This window comes from Xyrauchen texanus, chromosome 28 (genome assembly GCF_025860055.1).
Source record: "Xyrauchen texanus isolate HMW12.3.18 chromosome 28, RBS_HiC_50CHRs, whole genome shotgun sequence".
NCBI classification, from domain to species: Eukaryota; Metazoa; Chordata; class Actinopteri; order Cypriniformes; family Catostomidae; genus Xyrauchen; species Xyrauchen texanus.
This window is the reverse complement of record NC_068303.1, coordinates 22,301,727-22,328,983: the sequence shown is the minus strand read 5'-3', so window position 1 is coordinate 22,328,983 and position 27,257 is coordinate 22,301,727. Positions and strand designations below refer to the sequence as shown.

General features: G+C 41.7%; 1 protein-coding gene across 4 annotated transcripts in view; it reads left to right on the top strand.

Annotated features, from left to right (window-relative positions):
* Positions 1–2,798: 2,798 nt before the first annotated feature.
* Positions 2,799–27,257, top strand: part of palld (palladin, cytoskeletal associated protein) — a 147,790-nt gene continuing 123,331 nt past the window's right edge. For 2 of the 4 annotated variants that reach the window (XM_052095415.1, XM_052095410.1), the window contains exons 1-2: positions 2,800–3,042; positions 6,757–7,692. In XM_052095415.1, coding sequence (XP_051951375.1) covers positions 6,758–7,692 — 935 coding nt within the window. In that variant the 5' untranslated portion in view covers positions 2,800–3,042; position 6,757. Of the gene's footprint in view, positions 3,043–6,756; positions 7,693–27,257 lie in introns of all 4 variants that reach the window. The other 2 variants (XM_052095411.1, XM_052095409.1) reach the window with 2 other exon arrangements.

Here is a 27,257-nt window from a genome sequence, read left to right as displayed (position 1 = left end):
ATCAATTTTGGTAAAATTTCTGAGATCATCCGTTAAAGACCTTGTGTTGCGCCAGGCGAGGAACAAAGGAAAGCTTTCTTGGAAGAATCACAATATTTTCTTGTTCCCGGAATTCGACAAGAGAGAAACAATGGTTGCAAAGTATTCACGTGTCCAAAACAAGCACTGTCTTTTATACAATCTATGAGTGAGTAAACCATTGGGGTTTTTCTCATGTAAGTGGATTGACTCAATGTTCATTGAAAGTTGGGCACCATTTTTGTTTCTTTTTGCATTGACTCCGTCTGGCAGAGTCTGTTTGATGGAATAACACTTTTCCTTAAATAATCTTTTGCATTGACGGAAGATTGTGGCCAGATTGAGATTAGACACTATGGATGACAGCAAATTTTTACATGCCCACACAAAGGATGTCTTTTTTTACCATTGGCAGTCTGAGTAAGTCATGGTGTATTCTTTTCATGTGTCCTCCAAGTGAACTTGACTCTTGATCACCCGAGGACCCGGGATTCCTGTTTTGTTGCTGTTGACGATGGTTCTGCCTAACGGCTGGAGTTTGCTTTGTGGAGTAACACTGCTTTAGGACAGTTGTGGACTAATCTGTTCTTTCTTTGTTCTTATGCCTCCTGTTGGTTGGGGTTTGATTTGCTGAGTTTTTCTGTGGGACATTGGAATGATTACGTCATCTGTTGCATTCAAAAGCAACCGGTTCACCGTTCATCTGTTTGACTGTTCGAGGACACTGAATGGTTTATAGAGGCTGGAATTTTGTTTTGTGTAAGAACACATCTTTGAGACAGTTCTTTCCCCACAAGAAGCTGAAAAATTTGGGAAGAAATGGGGTGGACATGTTTTTTTTCATGCTGGCACAAGTAAAAGCAGGGTAGTCATTATCTTGATCTACAATTCAAATATCTCAAACAAATTAAGGATAAATTATGAAGAGTCATTATTGTTTTAGCTGAAATTCAGGGGCAAAGTCCAACATTCCAACATTAGCGAAACAGTCAAACCCCGAACCCCCTGAAACAAACAAATAGAAAAAAGAAAAATGTGCACATTGACCCTGCACATGACAGCTCCAACCGGCGTCCATCTCTCTAAACTCAAACAGTCCATGTACACCTATGAGAGTCCCCGTGACAACTTTGCCGGCAGATTGCTCAAGTCCGGTGCTTTTGTACAAATTTTGTGAGACAGAATTACATTACAGAAGAAAAACTCCAGCCAGTAGGCAGAATAAACACAAAGAGCATGTAGATTTCTTCGCATAACTGTCCTGAAGGTGCGATCCTTCACAAAACAAACTCCAGCCTGTAGCGGAACCAGCACTAAAAAAAAAAACGTGTTCAGTTTCCTTGGACAGTCAAACGAATGTTCACTGAGCCGGCTGTTCATGAGTGTAGTTGATGACCTAATCCTTCCAATGTTCTGCAAAGAATACTCCACAAAACAAACTCCAGCCAATAGGAGGCAAAAGCACAAAGAACATGCAGATACACCCACACACTGTCCAGAAGGAGTGCCATCCGTTTCCTCAGACAATCAAGTGGATGTTCAGTGAGTCTGGGCCACTCGACTGCGACGCGAGTATCACACAGTGACTTACTCCATTGACTTTATGAAGGACAATGCTTGCTTTGGGCATGTAAATATTTTGCAGTCATCCTTATTATCTATTCTCAATTTGGCCGGAAACATAAGTACAAAAGCAAACTTCTGTTGATGTAAGAGTTTCTTGCATTCCTTGAATCTATCACATTTCTCTCTTGTCGAATTCGCAAAGCCTGGGAACAAGAAAATGTTGTGGCTCTTCCAAGAATGCCTTCCTTTACTCCTCGCCTCGCATAACACGACATCTTTATTGGATATTCTATCAAATTTGGCCAGAATTGATTAGGACCTGTCTCCTTCCACGGATCTCTAAGCTAGAAATCTGTGAGCTCGCTCAATTTCCAGCTTATGGCCTGTTATGTCGAGCAGACTCGGAAAGAGCTTGTCTAGGAATTTTACCATATCTCGGCCTTCCTCATGTTCAGGAATTCCAACAATTCAGACATTGTTTCACCGATTACGATTCTTAAGGTCTTACAGCTTTTCCCAAATGCATTCCAAATCTACTTTGGTCACTAGTGGATTAGCAACAAATCCCTCTCTGACGACATGGTCGACAGTTGACGTTGAATTTCTCCCGCTGCACCGTCCAAACTGAGTCCCTGGTCTGCGGCCCTGTCTGGGGTATCATCTTGAGCACGTAAGTGTCTTTTTAATGTCTCCAGAGCCTAAAGATTTTCAATTCTTTGACATATTTTCTTCAAAAAACAGTTATGTAGCAGGGTGTATCGAATCTCACCAGTTTAAGACGGTGACAAAATTAATTAAAAACTAGCAAAGTGCGCAGAGCTCGCCATTCACACTTCAGACCCCCACGTGGCACCACGCGACTCTCCAGCTTTTATTTGCTTTGCTTATTTTGTTGTGTTTTTCATCCCTGGGCCTCTGTACTTTCTTGACTCATGCTTGGATACTGTAAGTACATAGTAAATAATAGTAAGTAGTAAGAAAAAAGCGTTTTTAAATTTTCACAAGTGTTTTCTGTATTTTTGTTTATATACTGTATTTGTGTAATAGCACTTTGGTGCCATATTTTGTACCAAAGTACCACTGTACATGACTTTGTGTATATGAACATAATGTCTGTGTGTTTCTTTTATGTGGTGTGGGCACATGGATGCTCTCTCTCTATCTCTCGCTTTCTCTCTCTCACTCTGTCTCTCTTTCTTGCTGTGTAACCTGAGCTAGTGGCCAAATTTAGCAGATGGGACAGCAGGCCACCACTTTTGAACCAGCACACCTTATAGCACTACGAAACTTAAGAATCCAAGAAAGATAAAGGAAAAATTGGAAAGAGAAAGACCCACAACTCCTTGGGGAAAAAAAGAGACCAGTCTTTTAAAAAAAAATATATTTTCTGGCATAGAGAACTTCAGAAAACCTGGAACCTTCAGACTGGGACAGACTTTGGCAGAAACTGACTTGAAGGTAAAAGAAAGCTGTTTTTATATATATATATATATATATATTTGTCATTGTCTTTCTTGTTTGTCTGTCATTAAAAGATCCTGTATGTGTTAGTTGAGTTCTGCTAAACAGTGAATTCAACTCAACTGTATTAATAGATCAAGAACACTGCTCAAATTGTGAAATTAATGACCATGTGTACTGCATTGTTTTGTTTCACTGTATGTTCAGTTGACTATTTAACTCAATTTTGTAAGGCATGAGATACAGCAAATACTTCTTGAGTTTCACAGACTATTCTGAAATAATACTTGCGTCAGAGATGGAAAATGAAGCATGTCATTCTGTCAGTCACAATTGTTTGCCTGTCAATTAGTTTTCATATTCCATTATCTATAATTCATCAATACAGAATGGAAGGCAACATTTCCACATGAATAATATAGAAGGAGTGTGTGTGTTGTGTGTGTGCTTATGAGTAAAAAAAAAAGGACTTTTGACTAGGAGGTGTTTGCTGCTGTGAAACGCAGCCCTTCAGGATTAAAAATAACAACAGCTGGCCTCCAGGACACCATAATGGGGAGAAAGTCACACTGTCACGTACCTTCATAAACATACATACCGCACACCTTTACATACTGTACTCCACCAGGTCACTTTACCTAAACATTGTGTAAACAAAGTCAAAAATGACAATACCTGCACACACACACAATTTTGTGGCATCAGTTAATAGACCATAAATAATAAATATACAGTACATGCATAAAAAACCCTTTAGAGTGAAAAAGAAGTCATAAAGTTAACAAGAACACATGAACGTGTCTCAGACATGTGCATGGTTTATTCACACACACTGGCCAGTTCTCCTGCATGTATCCTGCATCGATGTGTATTCTCAGAGACCTGATCTGTTGTTGACACTGTCTCATATTAATGTTTCACCAATGTGCGGTATGTCAGACCAAACACTTTTTTTGAATTATGGCGAAGGATCCTCTCCACAGGTTATTGAGAAAATAATAATTCACTGTCAAGGTTTTTTTTTTTTTTTTATCTTTTTTGTTAGTTAAAGTCAAATCCATAAACAGAGTCATGAATTAGTCATTTATAAATTTCAACAGAATTTCTGCCTATGCTGTCTATACATAATAAAACATTCATTACATAACAATTTAATTTCAATTGAAACAATAATAGTATTTGGTATGTTCACTATTTGCTTTAATGATGACATGGACTCGAGCTGGCATGGAATTCACAAGTTTGTGCAACACCTTGTGATCCCAGCACGATTTGAGAATGTTCCAAAGAGTACAGGTGTCTTGTTTGCTTCAATGGAAGTAAGGAAATCTGACATTACATTTAAAAGGAGTTCACATGGTCAATGTCAAAAATTTGTTTACATTAACTATGCACTTTATTAGGAACACTGTGGTCCTAATAAAGTGCCCGACGTCGTCTTCTGCTGTTGTAGCCCATCCGTCTCAAGGTTCGATGTGTTGTGCATTCTGAGATTCTATTCTGTTCACTACAATTGTACAGAGAGGTTATCTGAGTTACCGTAGCCTTTCTGTCAGCTTGAACCAGTTTGACGATTCTCCATTGACCTCTCTTATCAACAAGGCATTTCTGTCTGCAGAACTGCTGCTCACTGGATGTTTTTTGTTTTTGGCACCATTCTGAGTAAACTCTAGAGACTGTTGTGTGTGAAAATCCCAGGAGATCAGCAGTTACAGAAATACTCAAATCAGCCCGTCTGGCACCATCAATCATGCCATGGTCGAAATCACTGAGATACATTTTTTCCCCATTCTGATGGTTGGTGTGAACAGTAGCTGAAGCTCCTGACCTGTATCTGCGTGATTTTATGCATTGCATTGCTGCCACACGTTTGGCTTATTAGATAATCGCTTGGATAAGTAGTTGTACAGAGGTTTCTAATAAAGTGCTCAGTGTGTGTATTTTGTAATAATATTTTCATAACATAACTTTGTTTTACATTTGTCCTACAATCTCATTTAAAAAATGAAAGAAATGTGGAACTATTTTAAATTAGATTTTTAATCCCAGATTTTCAATGTAGATGCAAACATGTTAACTCCACTGTAGCCTAGCCTATTGACAAAATAAATGTACAGTTAATACATTCAATAAGTTGCCTCTTGTAGTTCATCTGTCACACATATGCAACTTATGCTACTTGAGCTAAATGAAAATGTAATTTGTTTAACCAAAGCAGTATATATTTTGGATGTCTAATTCATCTAACAAACCTGATTCAACTCATCAGTTCATTAGTAGTGGCTCCATGAAATGAATTGGCTGTGTCAGATTAGTGAGACATCTAAAATGTACAGTGCCAGGGGGTTTCCAGAAGCTGTATTGAGAAATATTGGAATAATGAATAGAGATTGATGGGGAATATTTGAGAACAGCATGACAGTTGAGAGAATATGAGATAAAGGGAGCAGTAATATTAAATGGTTCTCATGCCTTGTTGATCCTCATGATGAGCCATTGTTAATGCCGGACAGCTGTCACCAAAGAATGCCAGCCTGAGTCATCCTACGACAACTGCCCATGATCCATCTTTGGTGTGTGTGTTGCACTGGTTTGTTGAGCACATGAGTGTTGTGTACAACATATAGATGGCTTGTCCTTGTCCTGATTGTTAGTGATGTTTATTATTAGTATTAGTAAAGGTTTTTTGAAAATGAGATGCTGGAATTAATTCAGTCAGATTTTCTTCATCTTTCAAGAGCAGCACATACTGAGGGGTCTAAAAGTCTGAGACTGCATGTCAACATGCCTTTATTCTGCTTTTGACAGCATGCACTCAAGCTGGCAATTGATTCAAGTTTGTACAAAACCTGATGATCCATGTTATCCATCATGATTTGAAAATGGGCCATAGAAAATGTTGTGTGCTTCAGTGGAAGCAAGGAAATCTGTTAACGTTGTGGTCAAAAATCACTAATCTGTGTATTCGATTAATGACCAAGAAATAGAGCAGAATCTTAAAGGAATATTTCAGGTTCAATATATCAATCGACAGCATTGTCAGGAATAATGATGATTCCCATAAAACATTTTTTCGACTTGTCCCTCCTTTTAATTTAATAAAAGCACTTGCATTAATTCTTCTGTTAAACTCATGCATAAGCATGAGCTGTAAAGTTGTTTAAATCCTAATTTTGATGGCTCTTTCATGGTTTTAGGGTTTATGCCGTTACATCATCATGGCAACAAAGTTGTAAAATTAGATATAACTTTACAAAATCATGTTAACATGCATATAGTTTACATTCTTGTGGCTTGAAACAGTGAGTATTTGAACATTTATGGATTGTCCGCATTCACTTCTATTGTAAGTGATTGTTCCTCACTGTTACTCAAGGGGGACGAAATGAAATAAACATTTTGGTAATCAATTAATGCTGTCAATTGAGCATTACTTGTATTGAACTGAGAATATTCCTTTAAATATTTCTACATGTTATCATTTTTCTTTGTTTTACGTTTTTAAAATCTTAAAACTTTGTTTGTTTCCACATTTATATCCATAGATATTTTATCCCAAATATTTAATGTGGGCTTAAACTTTTGAACCCTACTGTATAATCACAATAAGAGCAGCTTATCAGGCATTTTAATGTGCAATATTTGTGTGTGTGATAGTGAGAGAATGAGCTTTTTCTTACTTGTGTATCTTTTTGTATTTGTGTGTTGCAGGATGCAGGACAGAGACTGGAATGACACTTTTCCGTGCTCTCTCCTGATAAAAGAGGCATGTCCTTCAGAGGGCATGTCTCTGGAGGGGGATGGGGGCGTGCTTTTAGGTGCATCTCTTGATGGTGAGGTTTACTTGAACTCTATGGCTGAGCTGGAGAGTGGGGATGGGGACTTTCCAGAACTTTCTGCTTTCCTGAGCCAGGACGAGATCAGTCGCAGTCTGGACCTGGCTCGCGAGGCCATGAGTGACGCAGGTGACCCAAATGACCTTGGTGACCCCCCAGTTCCTACAAAGAACCTCCCCCTTTACTCAGAAACCAAAGACCAAACCCTCCCAGATTCTGAATTAACTCAAATATCCCAGTCAACTAATGTCGAATCAGACAAAGTCTCATCCAGTCTGAGTATGCAGTTCAGCAAGCCTAATCAAGCTTGCACTGCCCCTGAATCACCTGAAAGGTTTGTCTGCCAAAAATCTATCATACCAGTATATAAGCAGGACCGACCCCGCTTAGTCCATGGAGGCTTGGAGCTGAATGAACGATCTGCTTCAGCTACCGAGTTCTGTAGCCGAGCTGCCACTTTCATTGAGGAGCTCTCTTCCATCTTCAAAGGCTCCACACATGTGGATCACAAAGGTGATGAAAACGCCTCCTCACCTGACAGCGGTTACCTGTCTCCAAGGAGCCACCGGCTGGCTGCACAACAGGCTCAGCCACCTTCATCATCTTCCTCTTCCTCAGAACCCCAGCAGGAAGACACACACCAGGGCCAAGCTGGTTCAGATATGGCTGAACATCAGGGGCGAGGGGTTAGTCTAGATGGACCCATGGCTCCACCACGCTTCACCCAGAAACTGAAAAGTCAGGAGGTGGCAGAGGGTAGCCCAATCCGCCTCGAATGCCGGGTGACAGGGAACCCCCTTCCACTAGTGAGGTATGATAACTATGGTTTTAAGCTACTCAAAAATTTTAAGCTGAAGGGTGTTTAATTTTTGTGTCACTAATCCCACCAAACAAAATGGCAAAAGTATCGATTATTTTCAAACCCCCAACGAAAGCTCCATACTGCACACTTTAAAGGGACAGTTTGCCCAAAAATGAAAATTGTCTCGTCATTTAATCACCTTTACCTCATGCCTCCCAGATGTGTATAACTTTCTTTTTTCTGCTGAATACAAAATATCTCATCTCTGTAGGTCCATATAATGCAAATTAATGGTGACCAAAATTTCGAAGCACCAAAAAGGTACATTAATGCATATCTTGCCATTGCAGTCTCTGGGCACAATCATGATTTTTAAGCTCAATTACACCTAGTGCTTGATTCATGCACATTGCGCTAGATGTCGCTAGGAGGAGTAATCCAGCTTGAAATCATGATTGCAAAGGAGGCTGCTGATGTCAAGATTTTCTGTGAAAAAGGAGTTATATGTTGTTCTGTTCTCACACAAAACCAATTGGAGCCATGTGGATTACTTTTGTGTGAGATTTATGTGCTTTTTGGATCTTAAATATTTTGGTACCCATATACTTGCATTATATGGACCTACAAAGCAGAGATAATCTTTTAACAATCTTTGTTCGTGTTCAGCAAAACAAAGTAAGTCATACACATCTGGGACTTCATGAGGGTGAGTAAATGATGAGAGAATGTTCATTTTTGGGTGAACTTCCCTTTAACTTTAATAAACATTACAATGCTGCTGAAATGCTTATTTCTTTGCATAGAATTGTTTATCCAAAGCACCTCCTCTCAGTGGTGTGCACAGACCTCAGCAGGGACAGGGGCAAAAGGATAAAAAGGGAACTGATTTTTTATTTTATTTATTTTTAAAGAGTAGCACTTATACTGTATATACCTAACTAATTCTTTGCCTTTTGGGCATTTAAGCATTTTTCTTGTATTATAAACCATTTCCCCCCCATTTTTTCCTTTTTGACAAATAATAGCCTATTCTGTTACTGCATATTCCTAACAAAAAGCACCATATTTGACACTTTTTTTTTAGAAATGGTCTGTGTTATAATAAAATAATTCACAAGTTTTTGAAGTATCTTGGAGTCCTATGACAGTATCATGAAATATGAATATCAGTCAGTACCATGGTATTACCCTGGTAATGGCACAGTGTCTTTTTGTTTTTGTTACAGGACTATAATCTTTTACTTGTCTCATCACTCTTTTAAATGATCTCATATCTGCTCCCTCACTTTATCATTTTATCTCTGCTGCTTCCATTTTGACCTCGTCACCTTAGTTTTGAATGGGTAGCCTTCATGTCCAAAAATGGTAATTCCATTGGATTTTCTCCATGAAACACAAACAAATATAAAAAAACAGCTAATGCTCCATGCAAATTCAAAATTAAATTTTTGCTCCCTCAAAGGGCACTGCTGTGGGTGGGGACGCCACTCGAAAGTGTTTCCAAACGAAAGTGAGAACATGAATGGGCCCTTCCACAAGATGAATGCTACAATCATACAGTAATGCCGTATTCCTTTTTAGAGTACCCACTTCAAGGGCTCTTCACCTCGGAGTGAGTAGGGCATAGGGAGGATCACTTGCGATTAAATTCCACACCCGATCTGCTGTAGCATGCTGTTAAAGGCACCTATGCCTAATTTTCTTTAATAGGCCTATGCCAGTGATTTACAAAGAAACCTCATAATAACGTCTAGTTACGTATGTAACCTCCGTTCCCCGATGGAGGGAACGAGACGTTGTGTCAGAGAAGCGACACTAGGGGTCTCTCTTGAGCGCCGATATTCACCTCTGAACTATGAAAAAAGGCCAATGAGAGTTGGCAACCAGTATTTGCATGTCCGCCCCGGACATATGGGTATTTAAGCGGCGCAAATACGGGAGTTCATTCAGGATTTTTCTGAGGAGCCGGAAATGGTCCGGCCACAACAGGGGCTCGTCTCAGCGACGTGGCAAGGGAGACACAACGTCTCGTTCCCTCCATCGGGAACGGAGGTTACATACGTAACCTAGACGTTCCCCTTCTGTCGCTCTCTCCACGTTGTGTCAGAGAAGCGACACTAGGGGTCCACTTAAAAGAGCCATGCGCTGAGCCGTGTACGTGATCCGCTGATACAGGAGCGAGCAGGTATTCCTACGTGCAGAACGACCAACTGTATCAGGCTGCACGTACCCTTCCCCAATGCCCCATTTAAGCCATCAGGATTCCTTATCGTTACCCTGGAGGGGGAACAAGGTGACGGCCGCCAACATGGGAACGGGCCAGCCTGGCTGGGCCTCTTTTCTCTCTATGTTTCTCGCATAGAGCAACTACGGCCGGGGCCCTTACACGCATTGAGGGAAGGGGGTCTTAGCCCTTATTAGGGCGGAGAAGACCCTGCGGAGGCCACACCTACCTGGGAGGAGAGGCAAATTTTGAGTGGCAAATACATCGCATGGCCTATACTTAGGTCTTATGCGGAAAAGTAGTCGCGGTGGTAGATCCAGCCTCGCAGAGGGGGAAGCATACAGCACGGCAACCGAGGCAGCTGTAACTGCCTAAGGGAAACACGGAGTCAACTTCGTGAGGGGACAGAACCGTGGTTTTACACACAGGGGAGTCCGAACAGGAGGCCTTACCTGTGGGGCACCTATACCAGCACAGGGTAGCTTGCGGTACCCGCAGTGGTTTGGGTCGGCGAGTTCCTCCACAGAACTGCGACCCACGAGGGCTAGGGAGGAGTCAACCAGTGTCCCAAACCTGGGATCTCCTGGGAAAGAAGGCGCACTGTTTCCCCTGGTTAGGGGGAAGGGCGCTGGGTGCAAGCGATTCACCCGGTCAGATCGTGGACGTGCCACCGAGTTCTACGGGCTCGGTACCTGAGAGAACACGGGATGATACTGACTCAACTCGGAGATTGTAGAATCTCGCAAAAGTGTTAGGTGTTGCCCAGCCCGCTGCTCTACAAATGTCTGCTAGGGCAGTGCCCCTAGCCAGTGCCCATGAGGACGCAACACTCCTGGTGGAGTGGGCGAGTCTCTGCTTGGAGACAGCATTCCCTTTCTGCTGTCCCCCAAAGCAGACGAAGAGCTGCTCAGAGCATCTGGTGCTCTGTGTGCGGTCCAGGTAAATACGTAAGGCACGTACTGGACACAGCAGTGAAAGGGCTTGGTCTGCCTCCTCCCTGGGCAGCGCTTGCAGGTTCACCACCTGATCCCTGAAGGGTGTGGTAGGAACCTTGGGCACGTAGCACGGTCGCGGTCTTAGGATCACGAAAGTGTCCGCCGGACCGAACTCCAGGCAAGCGTCGCTAACAGAGAACGCATGCAGGTCCCCGACCCTCTTGATGGAAGCGAGCACGATCAGCAGGGCGGTCTTGAGATAGAGGGCCCTGAGTCCAACTGAGTCAAGCGGCTCGAAGGGTGGTCTCCGGAGTCCCATAAGGACGACCGAGAGATCCCAGGAGGGAAACAGGTTAGGCCGGGAGGGAGTCATCCTCCGGGCACCTTTTAGGAACCTGACGATTAAGTCATGCTTACCAAGAGACTTGCCATCTACCGTGTCGTGGCTGGGAGGCAAACAGGTCTACCTGGACCGATTGGGGGTGGAGCCTCCACTCTCCGCCGGGCAAGTTTTGTCTTGACAGCGCGTCCGCTATCACATTGAGGTTGCCGGGGATGTGAGTGGCGCGCAGTGACTCCAGTCGCTGCTGACTCCAAAGGAGGAGACGACAGGCGAGCTGTGACATGTGGAGGGAGCGTACTGCGCCTTGGCGGTTTATGTAGGCCACCACCGTGGTGCTGTCCGTCCTGACTAGGACGTGCTTGCCACGAATCAACGGAAGAAATTTCTTCAGGGCAAGATTAACGGCCAGCAGCTCTAGGCAGTTGATGTGCCAGCGCAGCGGGCCTCGGCTCCACCAGCCTGCGGCTGCGCGCCCGTTGCACACGGCGCCCCAACCCAATTTGGAGGCGTCGGTTGTAACGAGAACACGACGGGACACCTGCTGCAAGGGTACTCCTGCCCGTAGAAAGCAGAGGTCTGTCCAGGGTTTGAAGGTTTGGCGGCAGGCAGGGGTAACTTCCACGCCGTGCGTGCCGTGGCGCCATGCTCATCTCGGGACTCGAGTCTGGAGCCAATGCTGAAGTGGTCTCATATGCATCAACCCCAGTGGCGTGGCCGCCGTGGAGAATGCCATATGCCCCAGGAGCCGCTGGAAACGTTTCAAAGGGACCACGGTGCCTGGTTCGAAAGAAGCGAGGCATTCCAGCACTGACTGAGCACGCTCATTGGAGAGACGTGCTGTCATTGAGACTGAGTCTAACTCCAAACCGAGAAAAGAGATGCTCTGGACTGGGGTGAGCTTGCTCTTTTCCCAGTTGACCTGAAACCCTAAACGGCCGAGGTGCTCGAGCACCTGGTCTCTGTGTGCGCATAGTAATTCCTGCGAGGAGGCCAAAATGAGCCAATCGGTGAGGTGAGTATGCGTATGCCCGCTCCTCGTAGCGGGGCAAGAGCCGCCTCTGCGACCTTCGTGAAGACGCGAGGGGACAGAGACAGGCCGAAGGGGAGGACCTTGTACTGATACGCCTGGCCGTCGAACGCGAACCGTAGAAAGGGTCGATGTCGAGGGCGAATTGAGACGTGGAAGTACGCGTCCTTCAGGTCTACCGCTGCGAACCAATCTAGATGCTGGACGCCAGATAAAATTTGTTTCTTGGTAAGCATTTTGAACGGGAGTTTGGACAAGGTCCGATTGAAAACTCGCAGGTCCAAGATCGGTCGTATGCCGCCGGCTTTCTTGGGTACAACGAAGTAAGGGCTGTAGAAACCCTTCTTCGTTTCGGTCGGAGGGACAGGCTCTATCACGTCCTTGATTAGAAGGGAGGCGATTTCCTCGCGCAGGGAGTGGGCATGTTCGCCGTGCACTGCGGAAGAACGAACGCCCACGAAGGGGGGCGGAGACCTGGCAAACTGAATTGCGTAACCGAAGTCGGATGGTCCGTGCAGCCACCGTGACGAGCTGGGCAGTGAAAGCCATGCCTCTAAGCTCCGTGCTAGGGGCACCAAGGGGACGAGTATTTTGGACGTACCCGGCGGGGCTTCGCAGCGGTGCAGAACAGGTAAGGCGGCGTCGGGAGGCGCTGTGGCGTCCCGAGGCTCTGGTGCTGAGAATAAACTCAAAGCACTTACCTTGTTCCGCGCACCCGGCAGGGGGCGGGTTCGTGACTGAGGAGGAGGTCTGATGCTGGCGTCCTCTGGAGTCGTTTGAACCTGCCGTCCGGGGAACAGTCGTGGGGCTGAGGGCGGGAGCACCGCATCCTGGGCGCCGAGACTGTTGAGGCCTGAAAGCACAGTGACGTGAGAATGGCATTTGCGGGCCATGTGACCCAGAGGTAAAGGAAATAGCTCTTTTATTGAGAATTTGGGTACCGCGAGCCCCGGCCAGGGGTGCGGCAAATGAAAAAACAAAAGATTCTCCTCCCGGCCCTCCACCGGGGACGGAGTGGTCTTACCACCTCCGAGCTAACTTCTTGTCCTCTGGGTCCGCTGTCTCAGGGACGCTTGGGAGCCTTCCGGGTCCTCGAAGGGGTCCGTGAGGCAGGGGGCGTACGCTTCCTGCGGTTTGCTCGACGCCGGGGCTGAGAGCTGGGCCCAGGTTGGGGCGGAGCAGAAGGTCTTCTGGCCGCGGGAGGATGCCCTCGGCGAGCAGGTGGGGCCTGGGCCGTGGCGGCAAGCTTGCGGCGCGGCATGATGTGCGAAATGGCCTCCGTCTGCTTCTTCACCAGGGAGAACTGCTGGGCAAAGTCCTCAATGGTGTCGCGAAAAGGCCGAACTGGGAGACAGGGGCGTTTAGGAAGCGAGTCTTGTCAGCTTCACGCATCTCAACCAAGTCCAGCCATTGCTGACGTTCCTGGACCACCAGAGTGGCCATCGCCTGCCCGAGTGCCTGCGCTGTGACCTTCGTCACTCTCAGGGCGAGGTCAGTCGCTGAGCACAGTTCCTGCAGCGTGTCGGGATCAGGGCCACCCCCGTGCATGTTGCGAAGTGCCTTGGCTTGGTGGACCTGCAGGAGAGCCATGGCATGCAGGGTGGAAGCGGTGCGTCCGGTAGCGCTGTAGGCCTTCGCGGTGAGCGAGGATGTTGCTCTACAGGACCGGGAAGGGAGTACAGGGCGGCCCCGCCAGGTGGTAGTGCTTCCGGGACATAAGTGGAGCGCAACAGCTCTATCCACCTGGGGATCTCCGTGTACCCGTGGGCGCTCTGCCGTCGAGGGTGGCGAGGGCGGATGAGCAGGTGGCGGTGCGACGAGTGGAGAGGGGTGCTCTCCACGAAGACGCCAGCTCATCATGCACCTCCGGAAGAAAGGAACCGGGGCGAGGCTGTGAGCGGCTCAACGTCCAAGAACCAGTCGTCCAGCCGTGATGGCTGTGGGGAGGATGGAGGGTTCCAATCCAGACCCACGCTGTTGGCTGCCCGGGAAAGCATATCGGACATCTGTGCGTCGGCCTCCTCCTGGGCGTGCAAGCCCGAAGGCGGCAGCCCAGAGGAGCCCTCAGCATCAGAGCCCATGCCCTCCGATGTCGCAGCAAACTCATCTGCTTCCATCGCAAGAGGGTAGGCAGACTGGCTGTGAGGCGAGTCGCCGCCACCTCAAGCGGGGACGGGAGTCAACGAGCGTGCCGGGGCGCGGGTGGTCCGAGGGGGCGTACCCGGCGGAGCTGCACCTGCTGCCATCCCCGAATCGCCTCCATCGCCAGCCGCATCGTCCTCAATCCCGTGGGAAGAAGGAGCGACGCGTGGGGTGGCTGGAGTGGCCTGCTTACGGTTGTAAGCAAGCCGCGACCGCAACGTTGTCATGGTCATGTTCTCGCAATGAGAACATGAACCATCCACAAACGCAGCCTCAGTGTGATCGCTGCCCAGACACACGAGACAACGCCTGTGGCCGTCGGAAGCGGAGTACTCTACCGCATCCAGGAACAACACAGGGGCGGAAAGTCATCTCTATAAAGACGTGTCCTTAAAAGGACGTTCAACGCCGCTGTGTTTTTGCTCTTTTAGAGGAAATTACTCTTTTAAATAAAATCACTCTTTTATGAATGAAAGAACTCGTGAGAGATCTTTCTTATCTGCAACTGTCGATGCGCTCAGGGGCAGGAAGTGCACAGCCGTGCAAACAGGAGAAAGCCGCTGTTGTGCGCCGTAGAATCCAACAGCATGCAGCAGAGGATAGCAGGAACTCGGTGTGTAAAACGCAGCAGTCTGCAAACAGGACCATCGGCTCCGAAGAAATTTTCTGAATGAACTCCCGTATTTGCCCGCTTAAATACCCGTATGTCCGGGGGCGGGACATGCAAATACTGGTTGCCAACTCTCACTGGCCTTTTTTCATAGTTCAGAGGTGAATATCGGTGCTCAAGAGAGACCCCTAGTGTCGCTTCTCTGACACAACGTGGAGAGAGCGACAGAAGGGGAACACATTATTACTGTTATTGTGAGATTTTTATTTAGTTTTATTTAACTATTTAAATGTTATTATTACAATTTCTGGCCCCTCCTGCCACCGTTCTGTTTATGTTTTATGAGGAAAAGAACTTTTGAGACCTTTGCTGAACTTCTGCATCCTTGGTTTATTCACCAAGCTCTATCAAACCAAGAAGAAAGAGAAACAGGGTCTATTCCTTCTATAACCAATAAATATTTGTTATCCATCAGAGTCCTGCCTGCTTATAGATAGCTGCTATGTTGTTTATTGTGTGAATGAGAACTTTTTTGGCTTGGGAGAGAAATACGGGTCCGCTGTTACTTAATGATTCAGGAATTTGATATATTGTTTTCTTGCCAATACTGGAAAGTGAATTAACAAACACATGCTATTTTTAGAGATTCCATTGCAAGCCAATCATGCCTCAGTCCTCCTCAAAGGAAGTGACTCCTTAATACTGTGGAATCTCTGAATGATTCCTGCAGATGACATCATCAAATTCAAAAATCTAATTTTATCCAAGAGGAACACAACTTTCGGACCTTATCAGTAACTCTTCTCTTTAGGAATTCAAGCTAGCTTGCCACCATGATACCATTTTGTTAATGGTCTAAACAGGAAAACAGCCAACTGAAATATCTAGAGCAGATATAGCAGTGTCATTGTGGCACATTTTACTCCACCTGACCATTGCAAGCATTGAAATCCTTTATGGTATGCCTGTATACAAACACAACAGTGGCACTGAACAGAGAGTCCAGGGGGTTGAAATAATAATTTGAGACAGACAGGTGTAGGTTTCACAGATATTAATGATGGTGCTACTGGCACATGACAGGAATGTTCCACAGTGTGTGGACGGAGTGTCTACTGAGACCTCAGCTGAAAATTAGTTGTGGCATTTCAGAAACAGATCACAGCATTTCTTTGTTTGGTCTCATTACTGTGTGAGCAGGATGGTACAGCTGGTATTTGAGTGGGGATGTCTTTGGTTTCTTGCTTTTGGCAAACACTTTTTTTTGAATGTTTACTACAGTTTGTTATCTTGAGCACAAAAGTGATTGTGATCTCAGTTTTTTCCATCTAGTGTTAATCTGCTACCTCCATCCCTCTCATGAAATCAGAATTTGAGTTTTGTAAATTTTTTATGATCAGTGTTCTTTTAGGCTTGAGGCTATCAATATGCTGATGTACTCTCTTTCGGTAAAAAAGGATCAAATCATATTGATTACTCATCTTTTATCAAAATTTGTTATCCAATAAAATGCTCTCTAGAATGAGAATGTCCCTCCCCCTATTACCACCTCCTTCTGACTAGCAATAGCAAATCATGATTCACGGCTGTGACCTAACTAAAGCCTATTGCCTATTTAAAGAAAATGAAGCCCTTTGGTACAGTGTGTCCTTTCCCAACATAATCTTTCAATAGGAAACACGTCAACAAAGGGGAAAAAATGCTAGTCAAGCCATTTCATGGCGTCTTTAAAATTAGTAGTAGTACTAATTTTAGTAGTAATTTCGGTGACACTAGACCCACTGAATGCAATTGCAGAAATAAACAATGTTTTCAAAATAGTTAGTTACTACCCCCAACTGATGCCATTGGTTGAGTTGTTGGGGCAGGTCTAAGCGGGTTGCTCAAAACAAACTGTGGCAGGGCGGAGGATGGTGCACGATCTCTCTCTCCCGCACAATCCTCCGCAGTTGGCCTTTGTCCCTCTCGGAGGCTTGATTAGCCTGATAAGTGACCGGGTGTGTATAATCCCCGGACCCGTCCTCCACCCTGCCACACAAACATAGGAATTTTTATAGCACTGCTGAGACACAGTGTTTACAGTTTCTGAGAAAACTAACCAATGAAGGGATTACTTATATGTGTCTCTGCATATTTAAGGACTATTTCACCCAAAAATGATCTCATCATTTACTCACCCTCATCGCATCCCAGATGTGTGTGACTTTCGGTCTTCTGCTGAAAACAAAGAAACATTTTTAGAAAAATATCTCAGCTTGTAGGTCAATACAATGCAAGTGAATGTGACCAGACCTTTCAAGCTCCAAAAATCACATAAAGGACAGTATAAAAGTAATCCATAAGAATCCAGTGGTTAAATTTACATCTTCATAAGCAATATGATAGGTGTGGGTGAAAAACAGATCAATATTTAAGTCCTTTTTTACTATAAGATTTTACTTTCAAATTCTTTTTTATTCTTTTTTTGTTTTTGGCAATTTACTTTTCTTGTGCTTAATTTTAGTAAAAAAGGACAACTATTGATCTGTTTCTCACCCACACCTATCATGTCGTTTCTTAAGATATTGATTTAACCACTGGAGTCATGTGGATTACTTTTATGCTGCCTTTGTATGCTTTTTGGAGCTTCAAATTTCTGGCCACAATTCTCTTGCATTATAAGGACATACCGAGCTAAGACATTCTTGTAAAAATCATAATTTGTGTTAAGCAGAATAAAGAAAGTCATACTAATCTGGGATAGTATGAGGTGAAATATCCCTTTGGGGTGAACTATCCCTTTAAGCTGAGATAGAAGAAAGAATTTAACACTGAAAAACGTAAGCTTTAAAAGTACAACTCAATATGTTCTCGAAGAAGTTTTAAAATACTTTTTTTTAATACAGCTGATCTTACATTTCAACTGATATTACTGAAGAAATATTCTTAAAACAAAACAGAATTAAATTTTTCTCATACATATCAGATTGTCTATTTAATGCAATAACCACTGGCATTATTTTTACACACATGCAAGACTTGCTGTTGTTGTTTCCACTGCCCACAATTTCAGTGGATATTCAGCAGTGGAAATATACAGACACTGGCAACAAGCTCTCTGGTATGGGATGTACATGACCGGATCAGGTGAAGCCATCTGGTTGACTAATTAACAGCGTTTTGTTAAAGCTCCTAAATTAATAGATATGCAAATGTTGTAGATATGCACTCAATGATTTACATCTCTGATTTGGAATTAAATAATTACAGACAACAGAATGGATGGTATAGAAACAAAGATTCAATAGATTGTGTCGTTAATACAAGTGTAAAAATAAAGATTATAATTCATAATAGCCGCTTTACCCAGTGTGTTTTACAAAACAGGGTAAATCATAGTGTGCCAGTGAAAAAATAAAAGAGTGCTTTGGCAAGAACATGCTGGTCAACCAGTTTCATCAGCTAAGTTTTGCTTGTGAACAGCATGGCTATGCTACACTATCACTTAACCAGCATAAACCAGCTTGGACATGCATGGAAATTCAGGACATTCGTTTCAGCCTGCATTTACCAGTGGTTATTATCGAAATGAAGTCAAATTGATACATAGAATACAGCAATTAATCAATATGTTTTGTTCAAAGAGATTTGCTCGGTGTTGAAAATATTAGGAAACATTGTTGTGACTAGATGGAATTTGGATGTTGAAATTTGATCAGAGGTGGCAATTGGACAGAAACATTTGAGTACAATGTGTTCTGATCATCACAGCATACACTATTTCCTAACCTAGCAACAGAGGTTTGAGGTTGAGCTGGAGAGGGGCTACAGTGAACAGGGATTTCTGCCCACGTGGTGGAGCATAATGAAAGGAGACGGAGATACACTTGGATTTCTTGGATGTGGTGGTTGCACACTGGAAATGCAAATCCTTATCCTTCTCCCTCTCCAACTGCAACTGGACCTCTTCCTGTCAATATAAATAGTCTTTGAGCCGGCATGGAGGAGCCAGGCTCTGGAATGCGGGCCATGCCATGACTTGACACTTTCCACATGGCTTTACTTTCTACACCTTCTCAGGGAATATCTAGGTGTTCAACAGAGAGAGATCAGAGAGAACAAGCCAACAGGGAGATCCAGACATCCATAAGAGGTGTAGCAGACATACATAGATTAAGTCTGGTGCTGGTGACATTGCCTCAACATGCCAATTTGTCTCTCTAGGGATAAATAAAATGTACTTTAATAACAATGTGTCATCGGGGATCCCACACCTTTTGACCAATGAATTTCCAGGAAATTCCGTGACTTTTCCAGATGTTTGTAATTACTGCAAAAGGATGCTTTAAAATAATTTATAGAGATTGAAACCATAAAGAGCCATTTCTACTTGATTACATTTTATAAAATATATCAATTTATAGAACGTCTCCATGACTTTTTACGATTTTATACATTTCCATGTCTTATCCAGGCATGGAAATCACAATTTTTTAATTCTCTGATATTTCCAGATTTTTTTATTTTATGCATCACTGTTGTCGGTAACACTTTTGATAACATTAGTTAAAGGGATAGTTCACCAAAAAATGTAAATGATCTCATCATTTACTCATGCCATACCATATGTGTATGACTTTCTTTCTTCTGTAGAACACAAACAAAGATTTTAAAAGAATATTTCAGCTCTGTAGGTCCTTTCAATGCAAGTGAATGACCAGACCTTTGAATCTCCAAAAATCACATAAAGGCAGCATAAAAGTAACCCACAATTACAAAAAATTACAAAAAAGAAGTTTTCAGTTTTAATGAAGATGATTAAGTACATATTTGAAAGTCTGGTAGAATGTGACCCGAGTCTGTCATTTATCCAAGACGTTTTGATTTTTGGCCTGTAGATGGGAGTGTTGCATTTCCAAATCGAGTCAGAAACATTCACATCTCTGAACATAGCAAAATGCTTCCATAGGCGCTCAATATAAATACTTCAGAGATGATATGCAGTAGTTACATATCCCAGGGTTATATTTATTGGGATATGTTTGTCATGGTTTGGATGGACTGCAATTTAGACCCTAATAAGTTAACAGAACTCAAAAAGACTTTCAGTTCCATTAATAAACTCACAAGTTTAAGTTAATAAATCTTTCCGATTAATTTTTGTTTACTGCATGTTAATGGCTCTAAACTTGAAACATTGAGTAAGCTAACTCACACATTTTGATGGCTCTTAACTGTAAACATAACTCTTTGAATGTAAAATTAAGAATTAATCAAAAGTTTCATATTTCAAGTAGAGGTAACCTAGCTAGTTAGTACAGTGAAGGCTGAGTGCCCAAACTGAGATGTGAATTTCTTAAAGTTCAGGGAACATCTGTGGATAAAACAGACTTCAGTGCACATACTGTACATATAAACACCATATTATATATTCAACAAGTAACAAATCAATAGCCATGTAACTCCTATGCTTACTCTTTGTTAATAATTTTCCAGTTAATGATAATATTTTACCTGTATTTTTACGATTTTAAAATAGTTTTGAGCATAATTTGACATGCCAAATGTTTGCAGAATATCTATTTTAATTGTATTGTTTTTACAATTCTTGTACCACGATATTTTTAAGGTGGGCATGGTAAAGGTTTGTTTCACCACACATTGTAGATCCTCTGAACTTTATTTCCAGCATGTGAAGTCAGCTCCACTTCCAAGATCTTATCCTACAGTTTCTTCATATTCATATTGTGTAAAAATGGAAACTGTGACAATAGTAAATGGAGTGTGGCTCCAATTTCAACAGTAGACAAACAGACAGATCTCTCTTGTCTATATCAATATTCTGTCTACATAATTTGAAGCAATTAAATTATTTGAGTATAAATCATTTTGGGGGACCAAAATCAAGCTTAGAAAGTACACTTTACTAAGACCTATCGATACAGGATAACTATAATAATCATACTTATACACTGCAAAAAGTGGAAACCTACAGTGGTTACCTATAGGTAACAATGGAATACATTTCTATTTTACTTTTTTAATACATTTTGTTGGTAACCTAATGTAGTCAAGTTGATTCAGTCAATATTTTGACTTAATTCTGCCACACAAATCACATATATTAAGTTACTTTACAAAACATGTTTTACAGTGCAATGTCTGCTGGCTAAGGTGGATATCTGTAGATTGTGATCAAATGTGAATTTCATGTGCATAATCCATGAATAACTTGTGGATGGGCCTATGTAGTTACATCAAATGTAAACACATCTCCCATTATTCAGTTTTTACAGTTTCCCTTACTTTCACAAAGTCATGGGTGTGAATGTTTTCTCACGCACTCTTTTGAAATCCAATCGTGTGTGAAGAAACGGCTCCAATTTTCTATTGCATCTACCGAACTTGTAAATGACATCATCAGCATGTGTCAGGCCTCTGTCTTTCCCAGCGCAAACTCTGGTCTGATCTCCCATCAGAATACATCATTTTGAGTCAGTGAGCTAACGCATCATTCAAACTCCTTTAGGTGTTGTTTGTTAAGCATTCATCATTTAATGTGCAACACGGTGTCTGATCACTATCTGATCCAAGCTTCTTCCTTTTTTCTTCTGGGTTTTCTCCTGTGTGTTAGTGTGGAAGACCACTTGGAGAGCTTCTTGGGACTTATAAGCTGATTACTGAAATAAAATATGATACTACTTTTGTAACCAAAAGATATGGCAGATTGAAAATATTTTATTATTGGTGCACACCACATGTGTGGTGGATAAATAATGCAATTTCCTAAGAAATTATATTACAGCACTGTAATACAGTAAAATACAGACCTAAGTGTTTACACTACCAGTCAAAAGTTTGGACACAGCTACTCATTCTTTATCAGAGGTGGGTAGATTAGCCAAAAACTGTACTCCCCTATATTCCATTACATAATACACATTTGACATGTATTATAGAATTATTATTATTATTAATAATGGAAATTCTGTCATCATTCACTATCATGTTCCAAACCCGTATGACTTTCTTTCTTCCATGCAACTCAATAAGGAGATGTTAGACAGAATGTTTTCCTGAGTCACTATTTACTGAATGTTTTTTCTCTCCATATTTTGAAAGTGAATGGTGACTGAGACTGTCAGTCTCTAACATTCTGTCTTATATCTTTTGTTTTCCACAGAATACAAAGGGTCACACTGGTTTGGAACAACATGAGGGTAGAGAAATTATGACAGAATATTAAATTATGGCTGAGCTATCATTTTAAAGAGATAGTTTACCCTTAAATTCTCTCATCATTTACTCACCCTCATGCCATCTCAGATGTGTATGACTTATTATATTTATTTTCCATATTTTTAAAAATAATAGAAAATTCATCAAAACTACAAATTAATACAGATGGAAGAATGATAATTATGTATGCTAAAAAACAAAAACAAAACTAAAATTCTAGAATATTTTGTAGCAACTTGATTTCATTGCATTCTATTTAATATATATTTATTTAAATTTACTTAATCCATGAAGAATTTCAGTCAGGATTTAGGCCCCATCATAGTACAGAGACTTCTCAGAGTTACAAATCACTTGCTCTTATCATCCGATTGCAGCTGCATTTCTCTTTTAGTACTTTTAGATCTTAGTGCTGCCTTCAACACCGTAGATCACATTAATCTCTTGGATAGGCTTGAGAATTACATTGGCATTTGTGGATAGGGGCTAGATTGGTTTAGATCCTACTTATCCGACCACTACTTTGTAAGTAGTAGTTTTACATACTACTGTGTAAATGAGGAATTATAGATAACAAACTATATTTAAGTATATAGTACCACAGGGATCAGTCTAAAGAGATTGAGCACCCAAAAACGTTCACCCAAAAATTCTCTCATAATTTTCTCACTTTCATGCCATCCCAGATGTAAATGATTTCCTTTCTTCAGCAGAACACATTTGAAGAAAATTAGAAAAATATCTCATCTCAGTAGGTCTTTTTAATGTATGTGGATGGTAACACGATTTTTGATGCTCCAAAAAGCACAGACAATCAGCTTTAACATCATCCATACGACTCCTATGGTTAAATGAATGTCTTATAAAGTGATACGATCACTTTTTGTATTAAAAAGATACATTTTTAAGAACTTTTTAACAGTAAATCATTGCGTCCGGTAAGCGGCAGTATGCACATTCATGAGAGGGCTGAGGTCATGAGGTCATTCCTGCGATGTCATGGCAACATTCCATTCATTGCAGCTGACGCGCTCTACGCTCTCTGTTGGCATTTCCTGGCATTGCTTACATGTGCATCACCACGTCTCCTGAGCTCTCTGTCTCTCTGAGGCTTGTTGGTCCAGCCTCCTCCATCTCCCTGTGCTCCTGCTCAGTACTCAGGTTCAAATAAATATGACATATAAAAACTTGTATCTTCTCTTCTCCTCTTAAATCAAAATCTTCTGAAATCTTTGTTTAAATTTGCTTCAATTTGTTTACAATGTTTGGTCTGAACAGCGTTCCTCATACTCAGTTGTTGCGCATGCGTCACTTCTCGCGTGAACATTCCAATGCGTCACGCGAGAATCTGCTTGACCTCAGCCCTCTCATGAATGCGCATACCACTACTTAACGGAAGCAATTATTTATAGTTAAAAAGTACTTAAATATTTATCTTTTCCGCACCAAAAGTGACCGTATCGCTTTAAAAGACATTCATTTAACCACTGTTGTATGGAGGATGGAGGATGTTAAAGCTGATTGTCTGTGCTTTTTGGAACGTCAAAAATCTTGTTACCATCCGCATCCATTATAAACACCTACTGAGCTGAGGTATTTTTATTTTTATCTTCGAAACCTGATGAAATTTCCCAATTCTCCAAGTTTGCAGAGTGTATCAATGATATCAAAGATTGGGTGGCTAGACATTTCTTTCTACTCAATTCCAGCAAAACAGAGGTACTAATTATTGGACCAAAAAATACATAAAAAATAAGCCGCTAAAATATAATCTGACTCTCGATGGATGTACTGTAACTTTGTGTTGTACATTTGAGTTTGGACTACATGAATACTTTTTGTAGTACCTAGGAAATTGGGCAGGGGATTTCCATTTCCCTGTATGCCTTGCATGGGACTGGATGGTGTTAACAAATGTTGAACTTATGTTTTATTTTATGCATTTTTGAGCAAGATGAGAACAGGAGGAGATTTGTTAATGTTTTATGTTGATCTGTTCTGTTGGTATTTAAAAAGAGTGTCTGTTAAGCTGGAGTTTTGGGGGTTACCATTGTGGTAAAGATTGGCACTTGTGTTTAGGTTGAGGGTAGACTTTCACTTTCAAGAGATGTTTGAATTGAGTGCTGCTTATCTCTACAAGAGTTTGCTATCAAATTGACAGTGCAACAGTTTTACTTGAACTTGTTCACATGACATAAACTAATGCTTAATAAAATAAATGAAGTTGGACCAACATAAGAAAATTATTTAAACTAAACATCAGTAAATTTAGTTTGACAAACCTAATAAAGTTGAGTTAAAACTACTAAAGAACATTGATTTGACCTAATCTAACTAAATTATGTTGGCTGTATGAAACTGACTTAATCTAAATGAAAGAAATTAAATTGCTTGTATAAACTTTCTCAAATTCAGTTACGTAAGGGTAATGATTTTTTGAGTATAGTGACCAAAAGAGTTTAACCAACTTAGCTTCTTCAAAGTAGCCGTAATTTGCCTAGAATTACTGCACTGGCCATTCTCTCAACCACTTTCAAAAGGTGCCACCAGTGAAGCTTTTTAACAGTTTTGAAGGATTTGGCACTTGTTGGTCTCAAATCAACCATTTAAATAAATAAATACATACATTTTAGTTTAGTTCTCCTATGTAAGTATATTTTCTATTCGGCTACTACACTAATGTCAAGCATTAAAAACCTTTACATCAAAAAAGGTTATTAAGATCATATGAAACAGCATTTCAGTCCAGAATTTTTAAAATGTGTTTTGTTCTTTATGTTAAACACATTCCATGCATTGACATTTTCATGCAATTACCCTGTTCAGGAAGTCAATGTGGCCGGCTGCTTGCTTGACTTGTCATTTAGTGATCCGTCCTGACCTGAGGATAGTGACCGGGTGACACCATCTCTATTAGAAAGGAGCATATCTTCCTCTTTTACATTCTTCCACTTAAACCATTAGTCCCAATCATTTGCAGATGTGGAGAGGCAAGGCATTATGTAAACATTAGCTTTGGCAAAAGATCAATAGGTCCCAGGCTTTGGAAGGTGATAGAGGTGCCTCTAGAGATATATTCCCCCTAGGAATGAAGCCAAGAGAGCCCATGTTTGTAAGTGAGTTTGTTTGTATGCAGGTGAGAATACCAACATGTGCCATGAAGCTGTAAGTTATTCTTCTTCTGTACACAGGCGTGTATGTGTTTACATACTTAGCTGTAGTTTGGGGACAAACTTGAATAACAAATTCTGACAAAACCTCCCTTTGGAGAACTCATTTGTAAAAATGATTGATATATATATAATTTAACTTAAACTTAATTTAAAAATACAATAAGTTTCCTTTTAGGGGTATGGTTGGGGCTAATATGTAGTTATTATAATGACCTTTATATAACAACAATAAAAATCTATGGTATGTCCCCATTTAGATAGCTATGTGTGCATGTTCTTCACAGAATTTCACATCTGTTCCTAAGTATTGTCTTTAGGGTTGTACAGTCTTTTGAGAATTTCCTTTGTAATGTTACAGAATTACTTTGGTAATTAATCATAGTGATACAATTCATTCTTCATTCATTCATCAAGTTGATCATGCTATCCACCCTAGAGGATTACTGCCACATCCTGATACACAAAGCCAGCAGCAAATCCATTCTGCCTACAGCAGAATACAAGAACACACATGAAATAGGCAGCATTCAAAAGTGAGAAGAATAATTTTGTGCCATTTAAATGTGAATTGAATTACCTTGAAAGCTTATAACCACACAAACAGAATTTAAGCTAAGTGAATTTTATCTCATTATTTATGTAAATCAACGGTTCTCAGCTGCTTCTGGACTCCGATTTTACAGTGCACATAAAGTGTGGACCAAACATACTGTAGTACCAAGATTATTTATCTTACAAAAGTAAACAAAATGGGGCGGCACGGTGGTGCAGCGGTTAGCACTGTCGCCTCACAACAAGAAGGTTGTGGGTTCAAACCCTGGTTGCCCCGGCCTTTCTGTGTGGAGTTTGCATGTTCTCCCCGTGTCTGTGTGGGTTCTGTCCGGGTACTCCGGCTTCCTCCCACCATCCAAAAGACATGCAGGCTAGGTTAATTGGTGTCTCCAAAAAAATTGCCCTGGATGTGGATGTGGATGTGGAGGTGAGTGTGAGTGTATGTCTGTCTATGTGTGGCCCTGCGATGGACTGGCGACCTGTCCAGGGTGTCCCCCGCCTTTCACCCAATGTTAGCTGGGATAGGCTCCAGCCCCCTGTACACAGGATAAGCGGTTGACGATGGATGGATGGATGGAAGTAAACAAAATGCAAAATTATTAACAAGACAAAGGCTTCTAAATGTTTCTTACATTTTGATGGTTTTATGCTCTCAGCAGCCACATAAAACCATGTTTATCTGTGCTGCAAGTGGACCCGTATATAATGTAGTCTAGATCATATTTTCTTTTACCTTGCATAGTTTTGTTTATGATTTTCGAGGATGACTGCATTTTACACATAATTTGGCTAGCTCCTATGGTTAGTTGTACTTTATAATTTGCATCTAGTATTGTTTTCACTTCTTTTCTACCAATTGAGAACCACTTATTTAATTGTTTTCTCTTTTTAATTATTCTATTTTCATTTATAAATCAATTGCATTCTGTTTAACAAAAAATATTTTGTTTATTTTACTATGCCATTAGGGAATTTGTGTGTAGATAGGTAATAAAATAAAGTTTCTGTTAGAGAGAGAGTGTTTTTTGAGTATGGTTTCATTTGTCATTCCTGTTATCTAAACTATTGTTTAGATGCTTTATCTTTTGATAAGAATCATAAATGTTGCCAGGCAAATCGGTCAACAATGGGAGTAAAAGTTATCAGGCAACAAGAAGAATGTTCCACTAACTTTGATAAAGTGTCTGTCAACTGACTGCATGTTTATGAATCTAGGAAATTATACCAATATCTCTTGTCCGTGAGAAGGTGTACACTTCATAATTTTCAACCTGGCTTCTTATTGTGAAAGGGGTTTAACAAATACACAAAGCAGAAACACAAACAAATATAACCCAAACAGAGAACACA